This window comes from Myotis yumanensis, unplaced genomic scaffold (assembly GCF_028538775.1).
Source record: "Myotis yumanensis isolate MYYU_CA2020_CCGP unplaced genomic scaffold, mMyoYum1.0.hap1 SCAF_2, whole genome shotgun sequence".
Classification (NCBI taxonomy): domain Eukaryota; kingdom Metazoa; phylum Chordata; class Mammalia; order Chiroptera; family Vespertilionidae; genus Myotis; species Myotis yumanensis.
In genome coordinates this window covers 175,980,120-176,006,873 of record NW_027223753.1, presented here as the reverse complement: position 1 = coordinate 176,006,873, position 26,754 = coordinate 175,980,120, and the positions used below count along the sequence as shown (strand labels likewise).

General features: G+C 40.6%; 1 protein-coding gene across 5 annotated transcripts in view; it reads right to left on the bottom strand.

Annotated features, from left to right (window-relative positions):
* Positions 1-25,854, bottom strand: part of DCUN1D1 (defective in cullin neddylation 1 domain containing 1) — a 36,803-nt gene extending 10,949 nt beyond the window's left edge. The window contains exons 1-5 of one of the 5 annotated variants that reach the window (XM_070406731.1): positions 25,748-25,796; positions 18,438-18,508; positions 13,497-13,713; positions 11,696-11,864; positions 9,350-9,480 (exon numbers count right to left, since the gene is read on the bottom strand). In XM_070406731.1, coding sequence (XP_070262832.1) covers positions 9,350-9,480; positions 11,696-11,864; positions 13,497-13,671 — 475 coding nt within the window. In that variant the 5' untranslated portion in view covers positions 13,672-13,713; positions 18,438-18,508; positions 25,748-25,796. Of the gene's footprint in view, positions 1-9,349; positions 9,481-11,695; positions 11,865-13,496; positions 13,714-16,220; positions 16,371-18,437; positions 18,509-24,181; positions 24,388-25,747 lie in introns of those variants that run through there. The other 4 variants (XM_070406732.1, XM_070406730.1, XM_070406729.1 and 1 more) reach the window with 4 other exon arrangements.
* Positions 25,855-26,754: the final 900 nt, after the last annotated feature.

The window sequence follows — 26,754 nt, the reverse complement described above, 5'->3', positions numbered from 1 at the left end:
TTGGAATGGCCAAACTCCCAAACACTGATAACACCAAATGCTGGCAAAGGTTTGGAGAAACAGGAACTCTCATTCATTGCTGATGGGAATGCAAAATGGTACAGCCACTTTGGAAGACAGTTTGGCAGTTTCTTATAAAACTAAATATATGCTTACCATAAGATCCAGCAATCACACTCTGTGGTATCTACCCAAACAAAGTGAAAACTTATGTCTACACAAACACCTGCCCGCAGATGTTTACAATAGCTTTATTCCTGCCAAAACTTGGAGGCAACCAAGATGTCCTTTAGAAGGTGAACAGATATATTGACTGTGGTACATCCAGATGAAGGAATATTATTCAGTGCTAACATAAAATGAGCTATTAAGCCATGAAAAGACATGGAGGAAAATACATATTAATATTACTAAGTGAAAGAAGTCAACCTGAAAAGGCTACATACTGTATAATTCCAACTGTATGACATTCTGGAAAAGGCAAGCTATGGAGACAGTAAAAAGATCAGTGGTTGCCAGAGATTAGGATGGAGGACAGGATGAGTAGGCAGAGCAGAGAGGATTTTTAGGGCATGATGCTATAATGGTGGATATAAGTCATTACATATTTGTCCAAACCCCAGGACATTCACCAAGAATGAACCTTAATGTAAACTTGAACTTTGGGTGATAATGCTTGGGGGTGGAGGAGGGAGGGTTAATAATGGGAGAAGCTAAGCATGTGTGAAAGGGGGTATATGGGAAATCTCTGTACTTTCTGCTCAATTTTGCTGTAAGCCTAAAACAGCTCAAAAATTTTTATTGAAAAACTAGAGGCCTGGTGCACAAATTTGTGCACAGGTGGGGTCCCTCAGGGTGGCCTGCAGGAATCAGACCCCAGCTCCCGTCCCCAGGCTCGCAGCCCCAGCTCAAGCCCCCAGCCTCAGAGCCCCAAAGCCCCACTTGGCACCCCGCCATGGCCTGGTGCCACCTGCTCACCTGCTCCACCATCCTGCCACGGTCCTGCTCTCATCAGAGCCCATCGGGCTGGCAGCACCTCCACTGTCACCCGCTGCCAGCACCATGTTGCTGAAGCCCACCATGTTCTGCATTGCCCCTGGTGGTCAGTGCACATCATAGCAAGCAGTCGAACTCCAGAGGGGACAATTTGCATAGTAGGCTTTTATTATATAGGATGTTTACAATGATTTCAGTTTCTATTGCCTTCAGATAAGATCTACATCTCTAGTCAAATGAACTTACTAGCAGTTTAACTCTCAAAGGTGCTCCATCTCTTTCCATATTAGAGATGACTTCTTTTTCTTTTGTCCTTGAAACTGTGTAATTCAATCTTTGAGAGACTTTGCAAACTCACCCAAACAGAAGACTTAAGATGCTCCTGACACCATGCTCTCAGAGTTAAGCAGTCAATAAATGTTGAATGAAAAAGGAATACTCAAAAAGAAGTTAAAATTAAGAGTTGAAACAGGGATAAAATTAAGTTGAACAGAGATAAAATGTTAACTGCCACAAGCACAAGAAAAAGTGTCTTTAGACAGAAATGTTTGAGTGACAGAGAGAATAGCCTAACTAGAGAGAAGTGCTTTAACATAGTTTCAGCCTCTTAAATTTCAACTCTAGCACTAGTTAATGATCTTGGACAACTGAATTCACGTCTCTAATTCAGTTTAAAATAATTGTATGTACTCCCACAGGTTGTTGTTAAGGATTAAATGAGTTAATACATATAAAACATTTAAAATGGGGCGTGGTAAATAATGAGTTCCTTACTATTACTTTTTTAAAAATAATTTTAAAAATGTATTATTATGGATTCTAAAGCAGTATTGAAAAGAACAAATTCAATAATAAGATAAAAAGAAATAAAAGCAGTTAGAATAGAAGGAAAATGCAGAGAAAAAGAGACAAGCCCTTATAGTAAAATTAAAAATGCAAACAGAGCCCTAGCCAGTTTGGCTCAGTGGATGAAGCGTCCGCCTGCAGACTGAAAGGTCCCAGGTTCGATTCCTGTCAAGGGCATGTACCTGGGTTGTGGGCACATCCCCAGTAGGAGGTGTGCAGGAGGCAGCTGATTGATGTTTCTCTCTCACTGATGTTTCTAACTCTCTATCCCTCTCCCTTCCTCTCTGTAAAAAATCAATAAAATATATTTTTTTAAAAAAACGCAAACAGAGGTAATCCCTGTGCCATTCTTTCAAGTAGAATCAAAAGGCCAATGTGGGATTTCATAAAAGATGATCAACTGAGTGCCAGATGAACATGAAAATGAATTAAGATTGGATCCAAACACTGTCCCTACAGGAAACAAAATGTTGCCAACTCACTAGGGAGGACAGAATAGTGATTAAAAATCCTATTCAAAATGTTTTCATTTACTTAGAAATATCTACAGTTAGCACAACACAGTGTAATTTTAAAAATGCAAAAATTGCAGTCAGATCTGAGGTTGAATCGCAGTTCTCACATAACTCTAAAGTTATGGGCTTTTAATAACTCAGCCTCTCTAACGTGATTTTCCTCATCATGAAAAAAGGATAACAGGTTTCTTTTTTACTTAGCAGAAAGGGTTGTTACAAGAGCCAAAGAGGGTTTTATAGATGAAAATACACTTCAAAAACAATCAATAAAATTATTCCTAAATATTAAAGTAAATGTTTAACAATGTTAAAAACTTTTTAATCAAGGGCGGGGGGGGGGGGGGAGAGGACACATATGTAATACCCTTTGTAATACTTATTATAATATTTTTAAAAAAAGAATTAAAAAATATATATATATATAAAAATAAATAAAAAAATAAAACACTTGGCAAACATGATGAGCAAAAGATCTCAATAAAAAATAAAATAAAAAAAATAAAAACTTTTTAATCATTTAACAGGTGTAGGATTCTACCTGAAAACCACAGTTTACAAGAAAATAACCTACAGACTTTAGTCTAAAGTTCAGGATGGTCCTCAAAATGACAGGGTCGCTAAAGAACAAATGTCATTTTTGACCAAATAAACAATCAGTCCCACAAGAAATAACAGACTCACGGTGTTCTACATTAAACAGCCTCGGTCTGAAGAATTATGTTCAGCTTCAAGAGCTCTATTCTGAAAGAAACTGAAAGACTAGAAATGTGTCTACAAGGGACAGTAACAGGAATAATAAAGGTCTCCTCAAATGAATAGTTAAAATAATTGGGATACTGACCTGGAACAAAGGAGAAGGGTGATAGTGACCTTTTAAGGTTAGACTTCCTCTGTGTGTAGAGGACAAATAAGAGCAATGATGGAAGCTATAAAGACAAAGATGTTAGCTTGTAAGGAAGAACTGTGTGATAAGCGTATCCAGTGAAGAGAATGGACCACTTCCTAAAACAAAATGCCCACTTTCCGTATGTTCAAAAGTAAAAGCTAAATGAACATCAGGTACGGATGCTACTTTAGATCTAATAGAGAACTTATGAAGTCCCTTTCAAAAATTTAAGATTCAGAAGACTATCAGAAATTGTAGGTGACTGAAGCAGATGGTGATAAAGGAAGCACCCCATCCTACTGTAATAAGAAATAAGGTTATAGACAATGACAAAAAATGAAACACCAGCTCTTACTATCACTAGCACAGCTATCCTATATAATAATCTACACTAATAAAAGAGAAACATGGTAATTGGCGTACGACCGCTACCCTTCCCATTGGCTAATCAGCGTATCCTTATGCAAATTAACTGTCAGCCAAGATGGCGGCCGGCAGCCATGCACTGAAGCGAGCAGGGAGGCTTGCTTCCTCCAGGGACTGCAGACTCCAACGTTCCCCGCCTCACTTGCCGGACCCTCAACCGCAACTCTAAGCAACTATTACTATGTTGCAAATAAGAAGCTAAACAAAACCGGCTTTCAGTCAGCCCCGGACCGCAACATTGTATCCATGTTTTCAGCAGCGAGGCCTCAGAGCTAAAGCTGGCCCAGAATTAAAAAAAAAAAAAAAAAAGAAAACAAGGAGCGGTTGGGAGCTTTTAGTCAACTGCCAGCGGGAAAACAGCCCTCAGCCCCTCAGCCAGCCTGGCCAGGCACCCCAGTGGGGACCCCCACCCTGATCCAGGACACCCTTCAGGGCAAACCAGCCGGCCCCCACCCGTGCACCAGGCCTCTATCCTATATAGTAAAAGGGTAATATGCCTCCCGGCACCGGGATCAGCGGAGCAGCGAGGCTCCCGGCACCGGGATCAGCATGACAGGGGGCAGCGCCCAAACCCCCTGATCAGCCCTGCTCTGTGCCTGATGGGGGGGAGCTCCCCAATCCCCCGATTGCCCTGTGGCTCTGTGTGTGACAGGGTGCAGTGCACCAACCCCCTGATCGGCCCTGCTCTGTGTGTGACAGGGTGCGGCGCCCCAACACTGCCCCCCCCCCACGGGCCCTGCTCTGTGCCTGATGGGGGGGAGCTCCCCAATCCCCCGATTGCCCTGCGGCTCTGTGTGTGACAGGGTGCAGCGCACCAACCCCCTGATCGGCCCTGCTCTGTGTGTGACAGGGTGAGGCGCCCGAACCGCCCCCCCCCCACGGGCCCTGCTCTGTGTGTGACAGGGTAGAGCCATAACCTCTCCATCGGCCCTGCCCTGAGTGTGACAGTGGCGGCGCCCCAACCCCCTGATCGGCCCTGTTCTGTGGGTGATAGAGGGTGGTGCCCCAACCCCCCTCCACGGGCCTTGCTCTGTGTGTGACAGGGTAGAGCCATAACCTCCCCATTGGCCCTGCCCTGAGTGTGACAGGGTGCAGCGCCCCAACCCCTTGATCCGCCCTGCTCCGTGTGTGACAGGGGGCGGTGCCCCAACTCCCCTATCGGCCCTACTCTGTGAGTTACAGGGGGGAGCTCCTCAACCCCCTGATCGGCCCTGCTCTGTGCATGACAGGGGGAGCTCCCCAACCCCCTGATGGGCCCTGCTCTGTGAGTGACAGGGGGCAGTGCCCCAACCCCCCTGATGGACCCTGCTCTGTTAGTGACAGGGGGCAGCGCCCCAACCCCCTGATTGGCCCTGCTCTGTGAGTGACAGGGGCCAGTGCCCCAACCCCCTGACCGGCCCTGCTCTGTGCGTAACGGGGGTGGCACCGCAACCTCCCCATCAACCCTGCCTTGAGTGTGACAGGGGGCGGTGCCCCAACCCTCCAATCAGTCTACCCTGAGCGTGACTGAGGGTGGCACTGCAACCTCCCAATCCGCCCTGCTCTATGCATGACAGGGCGGCACCCCAACTCCCCAATCGGCCCTGCTCTGAGCCTGACCAGGGGCTGCACCTAGGGATTGGGCCTGCCCTCTGCCACCCTGGAGCAGGCCTAAGCCCGCAGGTCGTTATCTCCCGAGGGGTCCCAGACTGTGAGAGGGCACAGGCCAGGCTGGGGGACCCCCCCCCCCCGCCGAGTGCACAAATTTTTGTGCACTGGGCCTCTAGTCCTATATAATAAAAGGCTAATATACAAATTGTCCCCTCGACTAGGAGTTCAACCAGGGGGTGGGGACAGCCAACCACCTGCAGCCCCTCCCCCAGGTGACCCTGCCCCCAATCAGTCCCCCCTACCCCAATCAGGGGCAGGGCTGGCCCGCCAACTGCCCGCGGCTCCTCGCCCCAGCCAGCCTGGCCCGATCAGCCCCAATCGGGGCGGGCCGGTCAAACCCCACCCATGCATGAATTCGTGCACTGGGCCTCTAGTCCAGGGGTGGGCAAACTTTTTGCCTCGAGGGCCACAATGGGTTCTTAAACTGGACCGGAGGGCCGGAACAAAAGCATGGATGGAGTGTTTGTGTAAACTAATATAAATTCAAAGTAAACATCATTACATAAAAGGGTACAGTCTTTTTTTTTTTAGTTTTATTCATTTCAAACGGGCTGGATCTGGCCCGCGGGCCGTAGTTTGCCCACGGCTGCTCTAGTCTATATAACAGGGGTCCTCAAACTTTTTAAACAGGGGGCCAGTTCACTGTCCCTCAGACCGTTGGAGGGCCGGACTATAGTTTAAAAAAAAAACTATGAACAAATTCCTATGCACACTGCACATATCTTATTTTGAAGTAAAAAAACAAAATGGGAACAAATACAATATTTGTATTTGCATGTGGCCCTCGGGCCGTAGTTTGAGGACCCCTGCTATATAATAAAAGCCTAAGTGACTGTTACAGCAGAACAACCAGTCGCTATGATGTGCACTGACCACCAGGGAGCAGATGCTCAATGCAGGAGCTGCCCCCTGGTGGTCAGTGTGCTCCCACAGGGCTCACAGCTGGCAAGTGCAGAGCAGTGGCAGGAGCCTCTCCTGCCTCTGCAGCAGCGCTAAGGAGCAGCGAGCCGAGTGGTAAGGAGTGGCGAGCAGGCAGGCGGTAAGGAGCGAGGAGTCCCGAACTGTGAGAGGGCCCAGGCGGGCTGAGGGACACCCCCAGTTCATGAATTTGGTGTACCGGGCCTGTAGTATATGAATAAACCACAGTGCTGTCACTGTTAGTCTTTGCCAATTTGTTTTGGACCTCACTTCCTCTCCTATGATTTTCTAATTACTCTCTGCCAAATACACTTCAATATATGAGCCCTGAAAACCCTTGGAAAGGCTGTCAAGAAAACTGTTTTCTTTTTAATCAAGTTCTTCAACTAAACAAGTCATTACATTTCCTGACATCCAACACCATTGCAAAACAGAAAGAGAAACTATGACTTACTTTTATTACAGTTTTCTTTTTTTAATTAGGACAATTTTAGTTTTAATTTCAAGTTTATGGGAAAAATTGAGGGAAAAGTACAGAGAGTTCCCCAAAACCTCTCTCTCCCTTCCCCTCATTTCCAGTATTTTTAGCATCTTGTAATTGATAAGCCAATATAGATATATTATTAGCTAAATACCGTATTTTACATTAGGGCTCACTCTGTTGTACATTCTATGGCTTGGAGGAGCTTAAAAACAAATTTGAAAATTGTGGTTAAACATACATAACATGAAATGTATCATCTTAAACATTTTTAAGTGTGCAATTCAGTAGTGTTAGGTACATTCACACTGTTGTATAACTAATCTTCAGCACTCTTTTCATCTTGCAAAACAAAAAACACTATACTATTTTTCTTAAGCTCAATACCTACTAGATAAAAGAATAAACATAATTTTTAAACTTAATTCTTCTGCATAATCTTTTTCTCAATTTTGTCTGTAATCTAAAAATCCAATTTACCATCATATTAACATATCCAATAGCTAAAAGAGTTGTTTTGCTTTATTTTCATCATATAATAAAAACTAAGATTCAATATCAAAACTACATATTCACCCAAAAATATTATTTATTTTGTACTTCAGTAAGGGCTAGGGGATATAAGTAAGAAATAGATTCATTGCCCAAACCGGTTTGGCTCAGTGGATAGAGCATCAGCCTGCGGACTGAAGGGTCCCAGGTTCGATTCCGGTCAAGGGCATGTACCTTGGTTGCGGGCACATCCCCAGTAGGAGGTGTGCAGGAGGCAGCTGATCGTTGTTTCTCTCTCGTCAATGTTTCTAACTCTATCCCTCTCCCTTCCTCTCTGTAAAAAAATCAATAAAATATATTAAAAAAAAAAAAAAAAAGAAAAGAAATAGATTCATCCCCTTTAAATCATCATTGATATTCACATTTTGTTTAATCTTACCAAAATAATGTGTTATATTTCTAAACATAACAAAAATAATTATCTTAGTATATACATATAAATTAAACACTTTAATTGGTTTTTACGTGTGGCAAGCAAAAGAAGACTAGAAAAAATAGCCCAGTTAACTGGTGGCCACAGATATAAGATCGAGAAACCAACCCTAGGTATAGTATACTAGCTTATTTTATCTGCAAAATGAGAAATTTTTCTGTAAGAATATCCAACCTAGACTGAAGAATCAGTTGGAGATGAGGCTTCGCTGTTTAGAATTTTGCTTTACAGATATTTTATAAACCAGTTTCAGGCTGGTCACTCTTCAGGCCAATTCTTCCATACAAACGTTCTACATTCATCCCTTCCTCACTAATGTTCAATCACTTGCTCGGTCTAATCCCTATCCACATATCTTTTTCTCAATGCTTTCCCCCGCTCCAATCTAAAATATAAAGAAGAATTAGTACAAAAGACTCCTAATAGCCTCTGCAACTACTGTATTTTCAAAATAAAAAAAACAAACTCACTTCAATCAATGGGTAACTTATTTAACCTACCTGTGTCTCAGTATTCTTATCTGCAAAGTAAGGATACAAAATGGCTAGTGCTCTTTTATTATGAACCTGGGACAGTGCAAGTAGTGAATTACTGAATGAAATAATAACTTCATGAAGTTGTTAAACATTAAATGTGGCAGTGTATGTAAAGTCCTTAGCACATTGCCAGGCATACTGAAAGCTCATGTTAAATGCAAGTTACTGCCATCATCAAAATCTTCAGTGCCTCCCCATTGCCCACAAATTCTAATTTAAACCTTTCTGTCCTGTTTTTAAAAGAAGCCTGTGGTTACTGAGCCTTAATGTGTTTCACCAATTTAATCGCCAAACAACCACTAAAATCAAGTCAACATTTTCTGGCTTCCACAAAGTCAAGTTTATTTCTCAAGTTTCAGACCTTCATTTATAACTACCCTCTCACTTGAACACCTTCAATCTTCCCTTGCCCAGCCAAAGCAAACCCTTTAGTCACATCCCATCTTCCCAGGAAGCATGCCCCAACCATTCCAGCTTTTACTCATTTCCACTTTTATCTAAAACCCTCACACATGTTATTTTATATTATCTGCTACTGTCCAATCTTTCTGGGTAAATGTAAATTATACTGTAGCTTTTAGTTCCATATTCTCTCTGCCATCCCCAAATGTAAGGATATTACATACAGTATAGATTAATCTAAATTGTTAACAGTAGTTCTTTCAGGTTAAGATTATGAATGATAATCATCTTTTTTAAAATTCTTTCTTATGGTTTCCAAATAAATCATTTTATGATTTACAAATCCTATAAAGCTATTCTACAGATCCATAGTGAAATAACTTATGATCCTAAGACCCTATAATATCTTCTGGGAAATAAACAAATGGACATACATATGTCAGGGGAATTTTAACAAGTATTTATTTTCTGTACAGTTCTTTAAAAAAAAAAAAATCAGTGGTTCACATGTGATATCCAGGGCAACCAACCCTATTTCTGAATGTGCTCAGTATTTTTCGAGTAACCAGAAGTTCACTGTTTCTCATTGCTTTTCAGGAACTGGTATTTTCATATTTTTTGCTCAAAACACATAACTTTCTATTACAAAACAAAAGTGACACTGTCAATGTATTTGAAACCCCAAATATAATTTTTAAAAATTCTTACCTAATCCTTTTTGTCCTGGATTCTTTGCAAAATTAAAAGTAAACTGGTAAAAATCCTTAAATCGTCCTGGTTCTTTCAATTCTTGTTCCATCTTGGGTATCTGGGCCTTTAGTTTTTCTATGCTGTCACATCTACATTGTAAAATTAAGTTTATAAAAGATAAAACTTTTTCACTATAAATTAAGGACTTAACTTATTCCTATGATAGCTTATCTTTATTTCATAGAACTTTTTAAAAATCAGACAGCTGTCATTCTTTTTACATTATATAAATGAGTATGGGTTTAGTTAGAGGAAGAAAAGGTCTGGAGTGATTAAATGTTAGAAATAATTACTATTTTTAAAAGAAATGGGTCATTACTTTTAATTACATAACTCACTGGACTATTAACACACCTGAAATGTAGAAGTCAGCTGTTGTGAACAGATGAGAATGTATACTAATCAACAACAATCACCAGTTTAAACTGTAGTAGATACTCCTTTGATGCTAACAAATCACATGTCTAGCTTCCAAACTAACTGAAAGCATAATTTCTTACTTCGGTGAGAATGCACTTTTCTTGAACAGTTACTTTTTGTTATATATAAAGTGTAAGTATCTGCTGAGCGCCCTACCATTTCCAACTGAAGTCAGAATCCACAGTAAGCTCTTTCTATTTTTTGCAAAGCATTCAACTTCTAAGGAGTTGAAAGGGTCAAGTACTAGTCTTATTTTCCATATAACAGCCTTAAGGTAGAAATATTCTATTTCTTATAGAGTCTACAAAAGCAATCACTCCACTGTTTCTTCTGATCTTTTTGCTTTTATTTTCCTTCTATGTTCTTTATAATGCCTCCCAGATCATTATTTGTAAATTAAAATTTTGATTTGGAAGTTCATCATATTGTACATAAATTCAGTTTCAAAAGAAAAAAAGTGCGTTTTAATAACATCTGTCTTAGCATAGAAAATTGCAAGTTCAGGATGGGGCTAGCTTTGGCTGTGGAACACAGTGTCTAGGCCAGTTATTAATTTATTACCTCTCAACTTTAAACCCACTCTTCTTTGCCCTAAATTGTGACTATCTGTAGAGGACTATAAATTGTGAGATTTTCTTTTTCTTGCCAGTTGGCTCACTGTGAGGTTCTACCAACAGAGGGCAATGAAAGGCTGGAAGAGGGAAGGAACCTTTCTTATCCCAGTCTGTTTTCTGCAGAGCAAGGGTTTCAGTGTGCGGGAAGGTCCCAGCAGTGTTTACCAATGGTGGCAGCTCACATGGCCCCACAGTAAGTGGCCTCTAGCCAGTTTTTTTCTTCATCAGAGTGGCAGACAAGGCAGGCATCACAGGCTTTGTGTTCTGCGGCAGCCATGCCCTCTCCTCTGAGATCCCTGTGGGAATCTCTTAAGTGTCTAGGTTCCTTGCTTATTCATTTCCCTCAGTTCCAGGGGTGGTGGCAGTTTCTTACAACTGCAACCTCTGTTACACCTCAAAGCTTTCTTTTGCTCCTTTTACATAACACAATATTTTAAATTTAACCTATTCAAAGCACTGATATATTTTTGTGTCTTTTCTGGACCCTGATTGATTACAGTGCACCTCAGGCTCAAGGTCAGAATGCCTGGGTTCAAATCCTGACTCTAATACTACCTAACTCTAGTTCTCTGTACCTCAGTTTCCTCATCTCTAAAATGGGGATATAAATACTTCTCATACACAGTTATTGTGAAGAGGTAGGTGAAGTTCTTACTTAGCACAGTTCCTGAAATAAAAAAATGTTCAACAAATGTTAGCTATTATTATCTAATAGTCATCCGCTAAAAACAAAGGACAGCCTGTTACCTATCCATAGACTGAGTATTTTTGCAGCCTCATTAAATACAGACAACTAGAGGCCATAAGTAAAACCTCTACCCATGACTTTTCAATTTATTTATCCCAAGTCATTTAAGCTAATCAGATATCAAGATAAACTGAACAAAAAGTGATTAGTAACTTCTAAAATTTTAAATTCTAAGAGCTGTTCATAAATTCAGAATTTGCAGCCTCACATTATGAAATACCTTAAAACTTGCTCATTTCAATATCATGTTAAATATTAGTAATTTTATTAGTAATTAAAATAATTTATTTTAATATAAGTACAATGCAAATGGAATAGGCTGTACTAACTGTACAGGTAACTTGACAAACCCAGAAAATTGGATAACATGGGAAGGAATTAGCATATTAGCCCATTTCTGTTATAACAATGTTTGTGGGCTGACAAATTTATGTTTACATTAAAAAACTCATACCATAATTCATTTCCATAGTAATTCTCATAGTAATGAACCTTAATTTCCTTTGATAATTATGTACTCACACTAACTCTGTCATGCCATCCATGAACTCTTGCTTGGAGAACTCGCACTGTGTTGCTGCTCTGAACTTCCACGCAATGATCAACACACTAATGCTGGCTGGATCGAGGGCCAGGTCATCACAGAACTGTTGTATACCATCTATTCCAATTTTATTTTCATCTTGAGGATCTTCACAAATAACAATGCAATAATAAATTAATGCCATACTTTATTATACTATTCCTAAAACTAAAAAGGTAATGCTGTATGCTCCATTAAAATATAATCACATAGATCAAAGACAAAGCAATATTACTAAATATTTCCCCCCTGTAATATTCAAAGCCAATGTGCCCTCAAAATAGGACTCTTAATATGAACAGGAGGTGGTGGGGGGTGGCGGGAGCCTAATATATGGTGACAGAAGATGGTCTGACTTTGGGTAGTGAGCACACAATGCAACATACAGATCATGTATCATAGAAATGTATACTTAAAACCTATACGACCCTAGTAACCAATGTCACCCCAATAAATTTAATAAAAGTGTGAAAAGATGGATTCACACTTCATGCTACACACTAACATAAACTAATAGAAAGATGAACAGGAGAATACACAGGGTGGGGCAAAAGCAGGTTTATAGTTGTGAGTACACAAAACACAAAGTTCATTCTTGTGTTATTATTGTTTTTTTCCATACAAACAACTGCATATCTACTTTTGCCCCACCCACTTTTATATACAGATGGACACGTGATTTTTAAGTCTTATTTATTCATATGAAAAATGTCCCATACTCATACACATTCAGAAAATCAGACAGTCTATACAGAGATATAGGATTTTTACTGAACCTATCCATATTTTAAGTAAGAATTCTAAATTAACAGTATTCTATACAAAAAATCTTTTTTTCCTTAAAACTAAGTTCACTCTACCACAGCAATTACGTCTTGAGAGTATCAGAAAAACCATAAACTCAGCAATTAAATCCTAATCTCAACAATATAAATATCTGTTGTTCAAATTAAAGAAAAATACCAACTATCAATATTTACTTATCAGGCAGAAAAACTTTTAAATAATGACAAATACAAGGAGAAAGAGGCACTCATACGCTGCTGCCAAGTGTGCTTTGCTAACATCTCTAACAATAAAAAAAAAAAAAAGTGACTTTTCTGATTTGGGAGAATGAATTATGCATAAAATATCCCATTTTTGAAAAAAATTTTAAACTGTGTATACATATTTCTGCATAAACAAAAAGGACATGGAAGGATCCACACCAGAATTAAATACTGGTTCCCTCAAGAGACTAAATAAGGAAAAAATGGAGAAACTATTAACTTTTTCTTCAATCATCTATTTTGTATTGTTTAAATATTTTAAAAAGTATATTACTTATAAGTTCTTTAAAGGTTATTAAAATTATCATGCAGGTTTTCTTAAAATCAGTTCAGCTGAGTTTTATGAAATGAGTGGGGGGAAGGAAGGCCCCCAGCCCCCCTTCTCAAAGGCTGTAGAAGGGAAGTATACCCCCCAGCCCCTCTTCTCTATTTCCTCTCTATCATGGGGGAGGAAATAAAGAGGCTAAGAAAAAATTTTAGTGAAAAGACAAAAATAATTTATCTTAGATCTCTTTGAAGTAATTCTAAGATCTACAGAGTTCTGTTAAGATATGCACCTATATCATATGTTCTATGTATTATACATATATATAAATACCTATAAATATGTTCTATGTATTATTTCTCACAAGCAGCATGTAACTTTGGAACACCTGGTTCAAAATATTTAAAGTTACAAGTAAACACTCACCTTTGTATCTATTGTATAGTTGTTCTAACTTCTTCCTGTCCAATGATCCTTTTACACTCTCTCGTATATAAAGTTCAGGATTTTGGAAAAAATTGTCTGTTGCAACATCTAACTTCCAGTCATTTTGAGACAGGCAACTTACTGCTGTTTTTTCACTAGATTGTGTGAAGATCATAAACTGACGAACTTTATCCTTCTGCGATGATTTCAACTTGTTCTATTGAAACCAGAAAATAAACTGAAACACTATGTAAAAATCACAGAACACTAAAGTGGTATTTCTATATGCCTGACTAATCACTCAGCAATACTTTTTCCTCATAAATTATTAAAACATTTTAGTTCAAGATTTATTTTTGATCTATTAATCAGAAAGACAAATTTTTAAGAAACCTAAAACACAAAATTTAGTATCATTTTGGAAAAGAAACTAGGACAGAGGCAAAGGAAGTTCAACCATCCTGCATTTCTTCTAAAAGTGGATCCTGAGAGCACGTATAAAGGCTGTAGAAAGGAAGTATAGCTACTCTCAAAACCTTGACCAAGCACAAAGTTCTAAAGCAGCGGTTCTCAACCTGTGGGTCATGACCCCTTTGGGGGTCGAACGACCCTTTCACAGGGGTCGCCTAAGACCATCGGAAAACACATATATAATTACATATTGTTTTTGTGATGAATCACTATGCTTTAATTATGTTCAATTTGTAACAATGAAATTGGGGGTCACCACAACATGAGCAACTGTATTAAAGGGTCGCGGCATTAGGAAGGTTGAGAACCACTGTTCTAAAGGGATATACATATAAGGACTGGTGGGGAAGGTGACATTATCTAGCCAGCCAGAACAGGCACATGACCCTGGGTAACTGCGATTAACAGGTGTCTGTTGCAGTCCTAAAACCCACTATAAAAAACGTAGATACAATTCTCCTCCCAACCCTACCCCTTGTTTTCTTGCTATTTTATAGCAAATGTAAGAAAGCAACAGACTATGAGTAGCTTCTATTTCTCCTGGTGGTGTTCAGAAACCAAGATAATTACTAATAAAATTTCGTATTTTCATTCAAATCAGAAGCCCTGAAATATGAACTACCATGCATCCTTCCAACAAAGGTAAACAGGATTCTCCCTTTTCCCCCTGAAAGAACCACCTTTTCCCCCTAGCCTGAGCCTAGCATAGCCTCTCTCCAAAAAGCCTCTCTACTGTAATAATCTTTTCTCACTTGCCTTATGTTGATACTGATTCATTTCTCATCTGGCCTGAACCCTAAGCAAAATGAAACAAGGCAATTAGGCCCTGCACTCTCTCCCCCTATTAAGGACCATGTTCTCTCCCTCCTCTCCCAACCAAGCTAGTCTCCTATGGAATGTCAGCCTCTCCACTATTATTCTTGTCTCCTAACACCATCTCTCAGCAAAATACTTGGGTTAGCCCTGGTCAGTGTGGTTAGGTTGGCTGGAGCGTCATCCCATACACCAAAAGGTGTCAAGTTCAATTCCCGGTCAGGGCAGATAGCCTGGGTTGTAGGCTGGATCACCAGTCTGGTGTGTATGGGAGGCAATGGATCAATGTTTGTTTCTTTCTCTCTCTGCCTCCCCTTCCTCTCTCTGTCTCTCTTTAAAAAAAAAAAAAAAATGGAAAAAAAATTTTAAACTTGGGTTTTTCCTGAGCTTCTACAGCAAATGAAGGAGGGAAAGGGATGTATGTACGGCATACATTAATAGATAGAGTCCTATGGTTTAAGCAACCATCTGAGAACCCCAGAATCCTTTATCTGACAGATCACAAACTTCAACCCCCTGATTGTACAGATGAGAGAACAGACCCAGAAGTTTAAAGAATTAGTTCAAAACTTATACAGGTTATTATTAGTGGAAATGGGACAAGAACAGAAAGGTCTTATAAATCCAAATCATAGTAATCTTATATAAACCGCATTACTTGTTGTACAGATTTATAAGCCTTTTGAAATTTTCAGGAAAAAGACTACCAAAAATATATTTCCACCTATCCCAAAGTAAAAATAACACTATACAAAAATCAAACATGAAAAACGTTTACGCCCTGGAGTCTGACCTGCCAGCCATACTCCTCTCTGTAAGTATGCGATTGCTTAAAATTACAGATTAAAATCTCAACCTCTGTTCATTAAATTGGAGAAACTATAACTCCACTAACCTTCTGTTACTTCACTAATAACTACCACCTCTGGGCACCAGTAACTCATATCCCATTATACAACACATCTCTTAAATGTCTAAGATTCTTCCGTTTTGAAAAGTGATTCTTCAAGACATAATTCAATTGCAACAAACCCACAATGAAATCAAATCCCAAGGAAGATTCCTGTCTTATTTAATATACTGTTTAATTAAAAGGAAGCCACTTTGATTTCAATTTTTGTTAGTAAAAACTTTTTTTTTTAATTTCTATACCTTTCTCTCTGGGAAGATATAGTATCCTAACATGTTTCAATCCTTCTTTGAAGAACAGGGAAGTATTGAGGGTCCCTATGGACATCAGTGACCACTGTATAATGCATACGGTGTCAGAGATTAACTGAGAAGAGTAACTACTGGCCACATCCTGGAAATTATTTTTTAATTAAACCTGATACAACTTCTTTTGTATAACTTTCCCCCCATTCTCCTAATTGTTGTTGGAGGCAGCAAAACAATCAGGATTATTTGGAGTTTCATCATAAAGTATTAAATCCAACGCACTGTTCCCTGGAACTTGAACCACTTTTGTTGAAGAGAAGGAAAAACACAGCTTAAGTCAATTCTGCAAGCCAAAAAGAGCTGTTCACTCTCCTAATGACTTCCTGTCAGAGAGCAAGGTATTAGAAAGTTGGGGGAACAAAGATTAAAAAATCATCTTACCCACACAAACTAATAACAACATTATACATTTATTTACATTTATTTAATTCCAGGTCATATTTTATTTGAAAAAAAGTGTATGTATTAAATAATGTCTCTCTCTCTCTCTATATATATATACATAAACTATTTAACTGGTTTAAATTTCCAGTATATGGGCAATATAAATATATTTTCAGAAAAAAGGCTGCAGCTACCCATTTCTAGCACCATAAAAGCTAATGAGTGATACCTGGTAGAGAACTGATAATATGGGTTCCTGCTAGGCCACGTAGTAATAAGCAATCCCATTCCTGCAAAGTCTGATCAGTATCCTCTGCCTCCTTCCTGGATTTATCACATACTCTTATCATTTCTCTATTTACTCTCTGTGCCTAGAATAAATCTTAACACTTGTTGTCCTACTGAAGAGGATGTACTCAATTCTGTGATCTCAAAGGCTGTCCTAGAGTAAAGCTGGAGTGGACTACATTGACCTGCCCTTCTCCCAAGCCTACATATGAGAGCTGTAACACTCCCACCTCCTTTTCCCCGGCCATATGGGGGCACCAGGCAAGGTGTTTTGAGTACGGTACCAAAGGCTGTAATTTTTATCCACTTAAGAAAGAGAAAAAGGGTATTTAGCCAGCAAATAATTATTTTATAGGAGATGAGAGGATGGACAGAAAACTAAAGTGGAAAAGAAACAGATGGATGTTTTCTCTTTCTACTATAAACCCAGTGGGGAATCTTCCTAAGACCAAAAACATATGACAACTACAATGACTCAGCACTCAACTGTAGTATATGCCACTTACTTTAAGATCTATTTAAAAAAAACTAGAGTGGTCAATAAATAAAATTAGGCAATACAATATTCAGTACTCAAATGTTAAAAACTATCTAGATATTAAGTTTTCAAGGAAATTCAATAGTGGTATGTAAAATGTATAAAATGCAGGATATATTCTGATTATTTTTTATTTTAGAAAAATAAAAAGAGAAAGGAGGAAGAAGAGGAAGAGAAAGAAAGGAAATGAGGGAGAAAGGAATGCTATCTCTTGTAATAGAAGGCTACTTAAAACTGTATTGAAGATTACCAACATTAGAAGTACTACCATAATCTGGACAATAAAAAGCACTTATTTGCTCATCGTGCCAAAATAAAAATAAAAATTGGTTGTTAATAGATATTATCTAATACTTAAATCTATCACATGCTTGTAACTTTTTTCACTCAAGAAATGTAAGAATCACATTTTAAATAATAGATTATCTAGGAAAAAAAATCAGACAAATACTTTGAATGTAGCCAAGAATCACATAAGTAGTCAAGTATATTTTACCACTGAATCTACAAAGTCCACTGTGATAAAATATGGACTCAAGAAACGCTCTATGGTAAGAAAATAATAATGGTCATAAAGTTAAATTTCTCACATAAGTATTTCTCTCAAGAAAAATAATAAACATGGTAAATGATTTTCTAGTTAACTAAGTCCTGACAATTTGAAATGAAATAATTTTAACGGGAAAGTGATATTTTTAAAAGCTAAAAATTAAGACACATTTTATTATTTCTATTCTAAATTTTCATCTTCTCACCCTTGACTTAATTCTAGTTATCTCAGGAGTTGATGAATATAGCTCACAAAAGGCAACATTTTAAAAATCAAAACACTGTAATGACCACTCATAATTCTCACTAAAAGCTCTGTATGTTGATTCTGTGTTTTCCATATGATTAACAGTTTAACTTCATCTGAAACTTAAGAACTAGTTTAAGTCCAGAAAATCATACTTTCCATATATGATACATAGTATTCAATAGTTAAAGCCAAGTATTACAATATCCCAAACCACTCATCTATAAAAAAAAACTTCCCATAGATTAAAGGTCTGAAGTCAAAAGTTCAGGAAAATAATCAATTCAACTAACAAGCACAGTTCTGCAACAAAGCCAGGCTAAGAATCTGAGGAATAGCTAGAAATCCTATACCCTTTCACCTGTACAGAGGAGGTATATGGTTAGTGAAGAGTGCAGACTCTCAAGCCAGACAGGCAGCATTTCAATCCTACCTGTGCCTCTTAATTGCTGTGTGATTTTGGGAAAATTAATCTCTGATCTCTGTGTGCTTCAATTTCTTCATCTGTAAACAGGGTGTGAAGGTTACATTAATTCAGGTTAAACTCTAAGAAATGTAACTAGCACATAGTAAGTCCTCTTTACAAGTGCATGACCAAATAATAATAAATACTCCAGAGAAAAAAAGTAATTCTATGTAAACAGTAAAGTAAGAAAGAATGATAACTATAATCAGAAAATAAGCAGCTAATATTTATTTGAACTCCTACTGTGTGCCAACTATGCAAGGTGGTTATCTTTGATTCCATTTTACAAATGAGGAAACCAGGCCTCAGAGCTCAATTTATCTAAGGACACAGACCTGTCTAAAAAGCAACAGAGCCTGGTGCCTAACTTCAAGGCATGATCTTTCCATTTATTCTATCATCAAGTAAAAGAGGAAAAGGGCAAAAGTGCAAACACTGACTATGTGTGCACTGGGGGGAGGAGGTGAATTGTGAACAATATTTCTTCATATGGTTTTATAGAAAAGTTCAATAATCAATTGACCTTTCCCCTTTCAAAGGTAAACAATCTGCATTCTGACTAAAATGTACCCATTAAGCTTATAACCTAACTAAAAAGGCTAATTTAGGGATGGAACTTCCCTTTTAGAGTTTCCTGGGAGGGAAAGGGTGGGAAAAGAGAGGGATAGGTTATTTTAAGATAAGTAATTCAACAGGAAGAAAAATGTGTTTGTAGTCCGGTCAGTCTGTATTTTAAAAGATGACCATACTCTACAGCTTTAAATGTGCAGAGGAGGCAAGAAGAGTCAGGATTTCCTTTTCCAATGAGAAGACTTGAAACCCAGAGGAAAATACAAATACATGTACAGGCTATGGACAGAAAATATAAGCAAATGTGTACAATTTCAAATATTAAGAAAAACAAAACCCCTCAATATTCTTTTAAATGATAATCTGCAGTTTAGAAACATTACTTATGGTTCGGCCTGTGACTCTTATCATTCATCTGTAAACTTCCTGCACTCTGAATGACAAAATGAACTCTTCTTTCAAAGGTGCTATACTACTATTACACCAAGTCAAATATGGAATAATGTATAATTATTATATACTATACAATTAGTATACCCAATGATGCTTTATGTTATGGCAATTCACCTGGGGAAAAGTTCAGAAAGTATACTTGTAAGATCCAAACTTACAATTTGTATTTTTTTTTAAAGAACTTTTCTCACAGGCTTAAAAAAATTATTCTGTTAATGGAAATTTAAAGGATTTTCTCTTCCCCATTCACAGAATTATTAGATTATTATTCAAAAGATGACTACCATGTAAATAGAATGTTTTGATTCTGGTTCAGAGAAAACTGTTTTGACTATTAAAAAGTTATTTTGCTAATTCCAGATTATCTACGATAATAGGATAGAAATTACCTCCTTAAAATACTTGTGTTAGTTATCACATTTCAATTGATTCTTCCAAACTTACTGCTTCAACTTCCAACAAGCAATCAAGGTAGCTAATTTAAATTTGCTTCTCCTCTCCATACACATCATTTCTTTTTTTAAAAAATATATATATTTATTGATTTCAGAGAGAAGGGAAAGGGAGAGAGATAGAAACATCAATGAGGAGAATCACTGATCGGCTGCCTCCTGGCACCCCACACCTGGGATCGAGCCCATAATCCAGGCATGTGTCCCTGACCAAAATCGAACCCAGGACCCTTCAGTCCGCAGGCCGATGCTCCATCTACTGAGCCAAACCAGCCAGGGCAGACATCTTTTCTTTAAAAAAAAAAAAAAAAAAAAAAAGAGAAAATCAGTCCTAGCCGGTTTGGCTCAGTGGATAGAGCGTCGGCCTGCAGACCAAAGGGTCCCAGGTTCGATTCCGGTCAAGGGCACGTACTTCGGTTGCAGGCTCCTCTCTGGCCCAGGCCCGGGCCCTGGCCGAGGCGTGCAGGAGGCAACCAATCAATGCGTTTCTCTCACAGTGATGTTTCTCTCTTTCTCTTTCTTTCTTTCTTTCTCTCTCTCTCTCAAGAAATCAATAGAAAAATATCCTCGGGTGAGGATTTAAAAAAAAAAAATCAAACTACAATAATGTTACTAACAAGAATTAAATGAGTTTCAAGTTCCACAGTTAAAGAACTTATGATGTCTAACACTCAACAGTCACGCAATATGTTTCATAAGAGAATGATCCCTGAAAAAATGAAATCTCCTAATTCTAATATTTAGTAAATCCAGAAATATAAGAATCCTATGAATAATAAATAAGCCTCTAAATGTTTATTGAAATGAAAACTATAACAAAGGAATGGGCCATGTCAACTTATCTCTGTTGCTGAACACCATGTTCAGTGTTGAGGGTTGAAAAGTGTATTACAAGAGTGCTTTTCTAAAGTTAATTTCTTTTTAAAAAAAATGTATTTTATTGATTTTTTTACAGAGAGGAAGGAAGAGGGATAGAGAGTTAGAAACATCGATGAGAGACAAACATCGATTAGCTGCCTCCTGCACACTCCCTACTGGGGATGTGCCCGCAACCCAGGTACATGCCCTTGACCGGAATCGAACCCGGGACCCTTCAGTCCGCAGGCCAACGCTCTATCCACTGAGCCAAACCGGTTACAGCTAAAGTTAAGTTCTTTAGAAAAAACTCTTTAAAAGTAAATCTCTTCATTTTTACAATGAAAACAAGCAGCCTAATCACCGATTAGGCACTAATTATATAAATGGGTTCCACATAGTGATAAAAGATGATTTAGGGACATTTTTTCCCTTCTGTTTTTGCTTTTTCTTAGGTGGGGGGTATACACCTAAAGTGACTAGGCAGACTAGATAGTCAGCAGGTTATTCAAGAGCTTGTTTGTGTCCACAAAGCAACTGAATCCTATTTGGAACTATTTCTCTTCTTCAAATGTCATGGCTAACACTATCACAGGGTGAACAATACATACTGAAACTTAAAAGGGGGATTTCTCACAGATTTTTACTATGCTGGACCTAATCTCTGAGGCCACTTGACTCAAATGAGCTCAGCTGTTTTAAAACTTAAAAAGAAGACCACTACTGCAATGAGTTTATTTTACATTCAAATTTTTAATGTATGTACCAAAAGAGTTTTAATTTTTCAATTACTTAAATGTTTAAATGAGATAACTTGATTATGTATGGAAACAACTATTCAGTATAAGGAAGAAACCAGAGTGAAACTAATAAAAAAAATTCCACACCTATATGAAAAGGGTGCTTGCTGAGTTTTTGTTGTTTTTTTTTAGGAGGAGGGGGTAGTAAAGTGTGTAATGAGAGACCAAGCTTCTCATCCCTGCTCTGCCACAGACTGGCTCTTTACCCTGGTCATAGCACTTAGAACTGATAAATAGTCATTTCTATGTATGTTAAGAGGAAGTAACAGTAACTACCTCACAAATTGGAGTAGAGATTAAGTAAAATAATGGTGGTAAATTAACCAGCAAACAGTATGTTCTCAATAAATGTTAATATCCTCCTTTCTCCCCAATGGCCCAGTTTTCAGCATGTAGCCATTAAACTATACACAAGCTACTATAACATATTCAAAAGCAATCTATGAAAGATATTTCTGTGCTGTTTTAACTAGGTAAACTCAACAGTCCACTAGTTTTCATTAAATATTGGACAGTCATTTTAAAGAGAACTCAAAACTCACAGAAGCTTCATGGTAAAGAAAACTATAACATGGGTTTTGTCTTCAAAAACTGCTTTACAAATAATGATTATAATATTGCAGTAGCACACGATGGGACAGCAGAAACAAGGTCCACCATACCACTCAGGATCCTTCAGTGGGCTCCCAATTCTCTTGGAATAAAGACCCAATATCCTTTCAATGCCCACCAATGTCCACTCCTCACTCAGACCTCATCTGCTCCAATGCCAACATGACACTGTATGGGGGAGAGGGAGCCCCATACAAACTGCTCCAGCAACACGATCTCAACGTTCCTCAAATCTCTCCCCACCGTGTTTCTGTGGGACTCACTCCTTCATCTCCTAGTCTGCTCAAAATTCACCTCACCAGTAGTGAAGACACCATTTTGCAACCCCACTTCCACTGCCCCCCTCCACTCTCAATTCCCCTCCCTAAAGGGGCTTTTCTCCCATAGCACTTAACACCTTCTAACATAGTAAGGAAGAAAAAGATATACGATGTTTATTATCTGTCTCTGCTGACTAAAATGTAGCTCTCACCAGAGCAGGGATTTTCATCTTTCAGTGAAACAAACTATACATATACATATACATATACATATACATATACATATCCCCAGTGCCTGGAACAGTGCCTGACATATAATAGGTATTTAATAAGTAATCATCAAAATTAAGGCCCTTCTTTAATTTGCTTTTATATATATAGTCAAACAAATGTAAAACAAATTCTTAAAGAGACAATCTTGAACAGGCCTATAGTCATTTGGACATATAAACACTGGTATTTGTTCAAAATACAATCTTAAATTTCAAAGTCCACACATTTAAAAAAATTAAAAAACAATAATTAACATCATTAATTATTCATTTAAATTTTGTTATTTAAAATATTCATTAATAATACTTGGGTTTTCATGTTTGAGTAATATATTTTACTTTCAAATCCAATTTTCAACCATTTCTAACGATTTCATGTGAGTCAGAAGACTGTATCACAAATATTGGGGGAAATAGTAAGCCAGGAGAAAATAGTTTCAATTCTACAACAAACAGTTTTGCAACCTTGAACCTAAAACCTCCTTGATTCTCAATTTCTTCTTTTGTGAAGGGGAAGGAAATAGATGATCTCTGAAGTCATTTCAGGTCTAAAAATTCTATGATACTGTGAATCAAAAATCTAGTAGGTTAGACAGTCTACACACTTCTCACAGCTCTAATAAAAATCATGAGGGTGGCTTAGTGATTGAGCTTCGACCTATGAACCAGGAGGTCACAGTTTGATTCCTAGTCAGGGCACATACCCTGATCATGGGTTGGATTACAGGCCGATCCCCAGTGTGGGGTATGCACGAGGCAGCCAATCAATGATTATCTCTCATCATTGATGTTTCTCTTTTTTTCCATCTCTCTCCCCCTTCCTCTCTGAAATCAATAAAATAAATAAATCATTATAACCAAAATTTTTATAGTTGAATGGAACTTTAGAAATCATCAAATCCAAATATGTCATCTTATAAATAAGAAAACCCAACAATTCTGACCACTTTTTAAAAGATTTTCAGGAGTAACAGAATATTGTCTACTTTCTGAATTATTTTTAAAGTTATCTGAACAATTTTTTTCTTATACAAAATATTTCAATTATCCCATCATTTAAACTTGTCCCCAAATTGACAACGTGTCCTAGCAGTGGGCTGCATTACACACACAGCAAAACAAAACAACACACACACACACACACACACACAAAACAAAAAACATGAGTCCAAAAATTACATCGAGAAGCAGTTATAAGAAATTTATAAGACAATTTTGAAGCAGAAAATTCTTATGGCCTAACTTCTAGTAGGGCCCACGGTGATTGTGTTTCTAAACTAACTAGAGCACTTCAAGACAATTCTAGTGACATGATCTGAGTTCGGCCACAGAAGGGCCTTAAATTAGTAATATCTTGTCACTACTGGTATAATTAGATGAGTTATGGCTAAATTCCAAAACTAGCTACTTAACATTAACAAAAGGACAGAAGCTTACACGCTCCAATCCAAGCTGAACTCTCAGATGAAGCACACGAGAAACCTGAATTCCTGAACAGGTGATGCGCATCCCCGAGACCGTGGCTCTCCACAGGATGCTGCCGACCCGGAGATCACCAAGAACAGAACACATGTCCATGCGCTCTCGGGCTTCACAGGGGGTTACTGCTCATCTACAGGCCAAGAGTCTGGGAACCTGAGGAGTAATGTCTATGACAGTCATCATACCAAGAAACTAGAAACTGTCTAGACGCCCTAGAAGGGGGACCTTTGAACACTGTAGTATCCATCCCAACACCGACCTGCACTTTATGACAAAGTTTTCTTACATGCATGGAACTTCCCCTAGGATATAAACCTTGAATATACGGCAGGCTAAGCGACATATCTTATATACGACACCAAACTTTTGCCAAGTTGGAAGCTGGGGCTCGATAAGTGTCCTTCAGCAGAAATAAGACCAACTAAAAACAAAAGACACTGGGCATTCCCGGAACGCGCGCGCGCGCACACACACACACAGACACACGCACGCACCCTCCTCAAAGAGGCCTTTATGCTGCCCCTGAGCCCGCGGACAACAATATCATTTTTACTGTCTATTCATACAGCAACCTGCCTGGAATTCAACTCATGCTCAGACTTTCAGGCCAAGCAAGCATCGCTTCTGAAAAACAAAGGGAGTCCCACAGAGTCAGGTGCATCATCACCAGAATGTAAACATAACTTGACCACCACGTTAAACATTGTGTGTGTGTGTGTGTGTGTGTTTCCCCCCAAACCAAAAAAAAAAAAGAGAGAGAGAGAGAGAGAAAGGGGAATCACTTGACAAACTGTCTTTCAAAAAATCACAAGTGGTCTCTTTAACTGGCATAATAAAGCAATCACTCCTCCCAGCCCAAGCACACACAATATGGGCTCAAAGGCTAGCAAGTGTGCTTCTCCGCATTTCATGAAATGAGAACAGGTTGCACTTCCGTACTCCCCCCCCGCCCCCCCGCACCCCGGCCCCCAGCCGGCGGGCTCCGGGGCTCCCCGGGGAGGGAATAGCCTCTCCTCCAGCGGCCGGGACGCGCGGAGGGGATGGAGCCAGAGGCGGACCCCCGCCCCAAGCAGCCGCCCGAGACCCGCGGTGCCGGCGCCGGGGAGGGGAGCCCGGCAAAGTCCTTCCCTCTGCGGGGCGGGGGAGCCTCCGCACCCGGAACCGCGACCCGGTCCGGGCCAGACACAATGGAGCCGGCGGCCCGGCAGGAGCGGGGCCGTTGCCGTCCCCTCCCCCCGGCCCAACGCCTCCCCCCGCGCCCGGCCCGGCGAGGGCACCGCGGGCCGCTCCGCGCCCCAAACTCCCGGGCTCCCGACTAGGCCCGGCTCCGCTCCGCCTCCTCGGCTCTCGCGTAGCGGCGGCGCCGGCGGGAAGGGGCGCAGGAGGCAGGGAAGGCGGGAGCCGAGCGGCCGGGGAGCGCAGCGCAGGCCGCGGGCCGGGCTCGGGGCGGCGGGGTCGCCGCGGGGCGGAGGGGCGGGCGGGTGCGCGGCGGCGGCGGCGGGCGGGCGGCCGGTGCCTCACCATGTTGGTGTCCTCCAGGCCTCTCCCCTCCTCCTCCGGCTCCGCAGCGAATGGACGGCGGCGGCGGCGGCGGCTCCTCTCACGGGCTCGCCGGGCTCCCGCTCATGCGCAGTGCGGCCGGCCCGGCGCGGCCCGAGGAGGCAGCCCGGGGCCTGGGAGGCGGAGGGACGGGCGGGGGGCGGGAGCCCCGCGCGGGGGTTCCCCGGGGCGCGGGGTCTCCCGGGCGGGGGGGGGGGGGCTGGGGCGGGGACGCCGGCGGGGCAGGGGGCGACGCACTCCCTCCGCGCGCCGACATCCTCCCGCCGCCCGCGGGCTCCGGCGGGGAGGGGGCGCTGGGCACCCGCTTCCTGCGCTCCTTCCGCCGGCGCACCGCGCGGCCGGGTCTACACGGGCTCCGGGAGGCGGGAGCCGCGGCCAGGGGTGCAGCGAGGGGCGACTGGAAGGCATCGGACTAGGGGCGCTAGCTGCATCCCAAACCACCCATCCGTGCAGAAGAGGCGGAAAATAGTGAAAGCCTCACCCCCCGTCCTCCTCTCCCCTGCACCCCCAGGTCCAGTAGCTGGACTGCATCGGGTCCCCCACGTGCACGTGCACGTGCCCGAGGAGACCTCCGTCCCGCTGCGCGGGAGCTTCACTGCCCTGAAGTGAGTGGCGCGGGCTCTTCCCAGGCGTAAGCGGCCACGCGGGACCAGGAGCAGGGTCCTGGGGTTGCAGGAGGAGGGACGAGGCGGTCCGCACCCCACGCTTTGGATGCGGCTAGTGGGGGAAGTTGCGGTATCAGTGTAGCTGTTTGCTCTAAATTTCCAATCAGTTCCCCCTTCCTAGGATACGTTTTGGGAAGTAATGAACATGCTTTTCACTGACAAGGTGGGTGGACCGTCCAGGCTTGGTTCTAAGCCTCGTGAGGAGGAGGGCGCCAGGATTCTGAGCTGGTGTCGAGCGGACACGTAAGCTGCAGGCAGCACAAAAGACTCTGGAGTGGTCCCTGCCCGTAAGAAACTGACTAT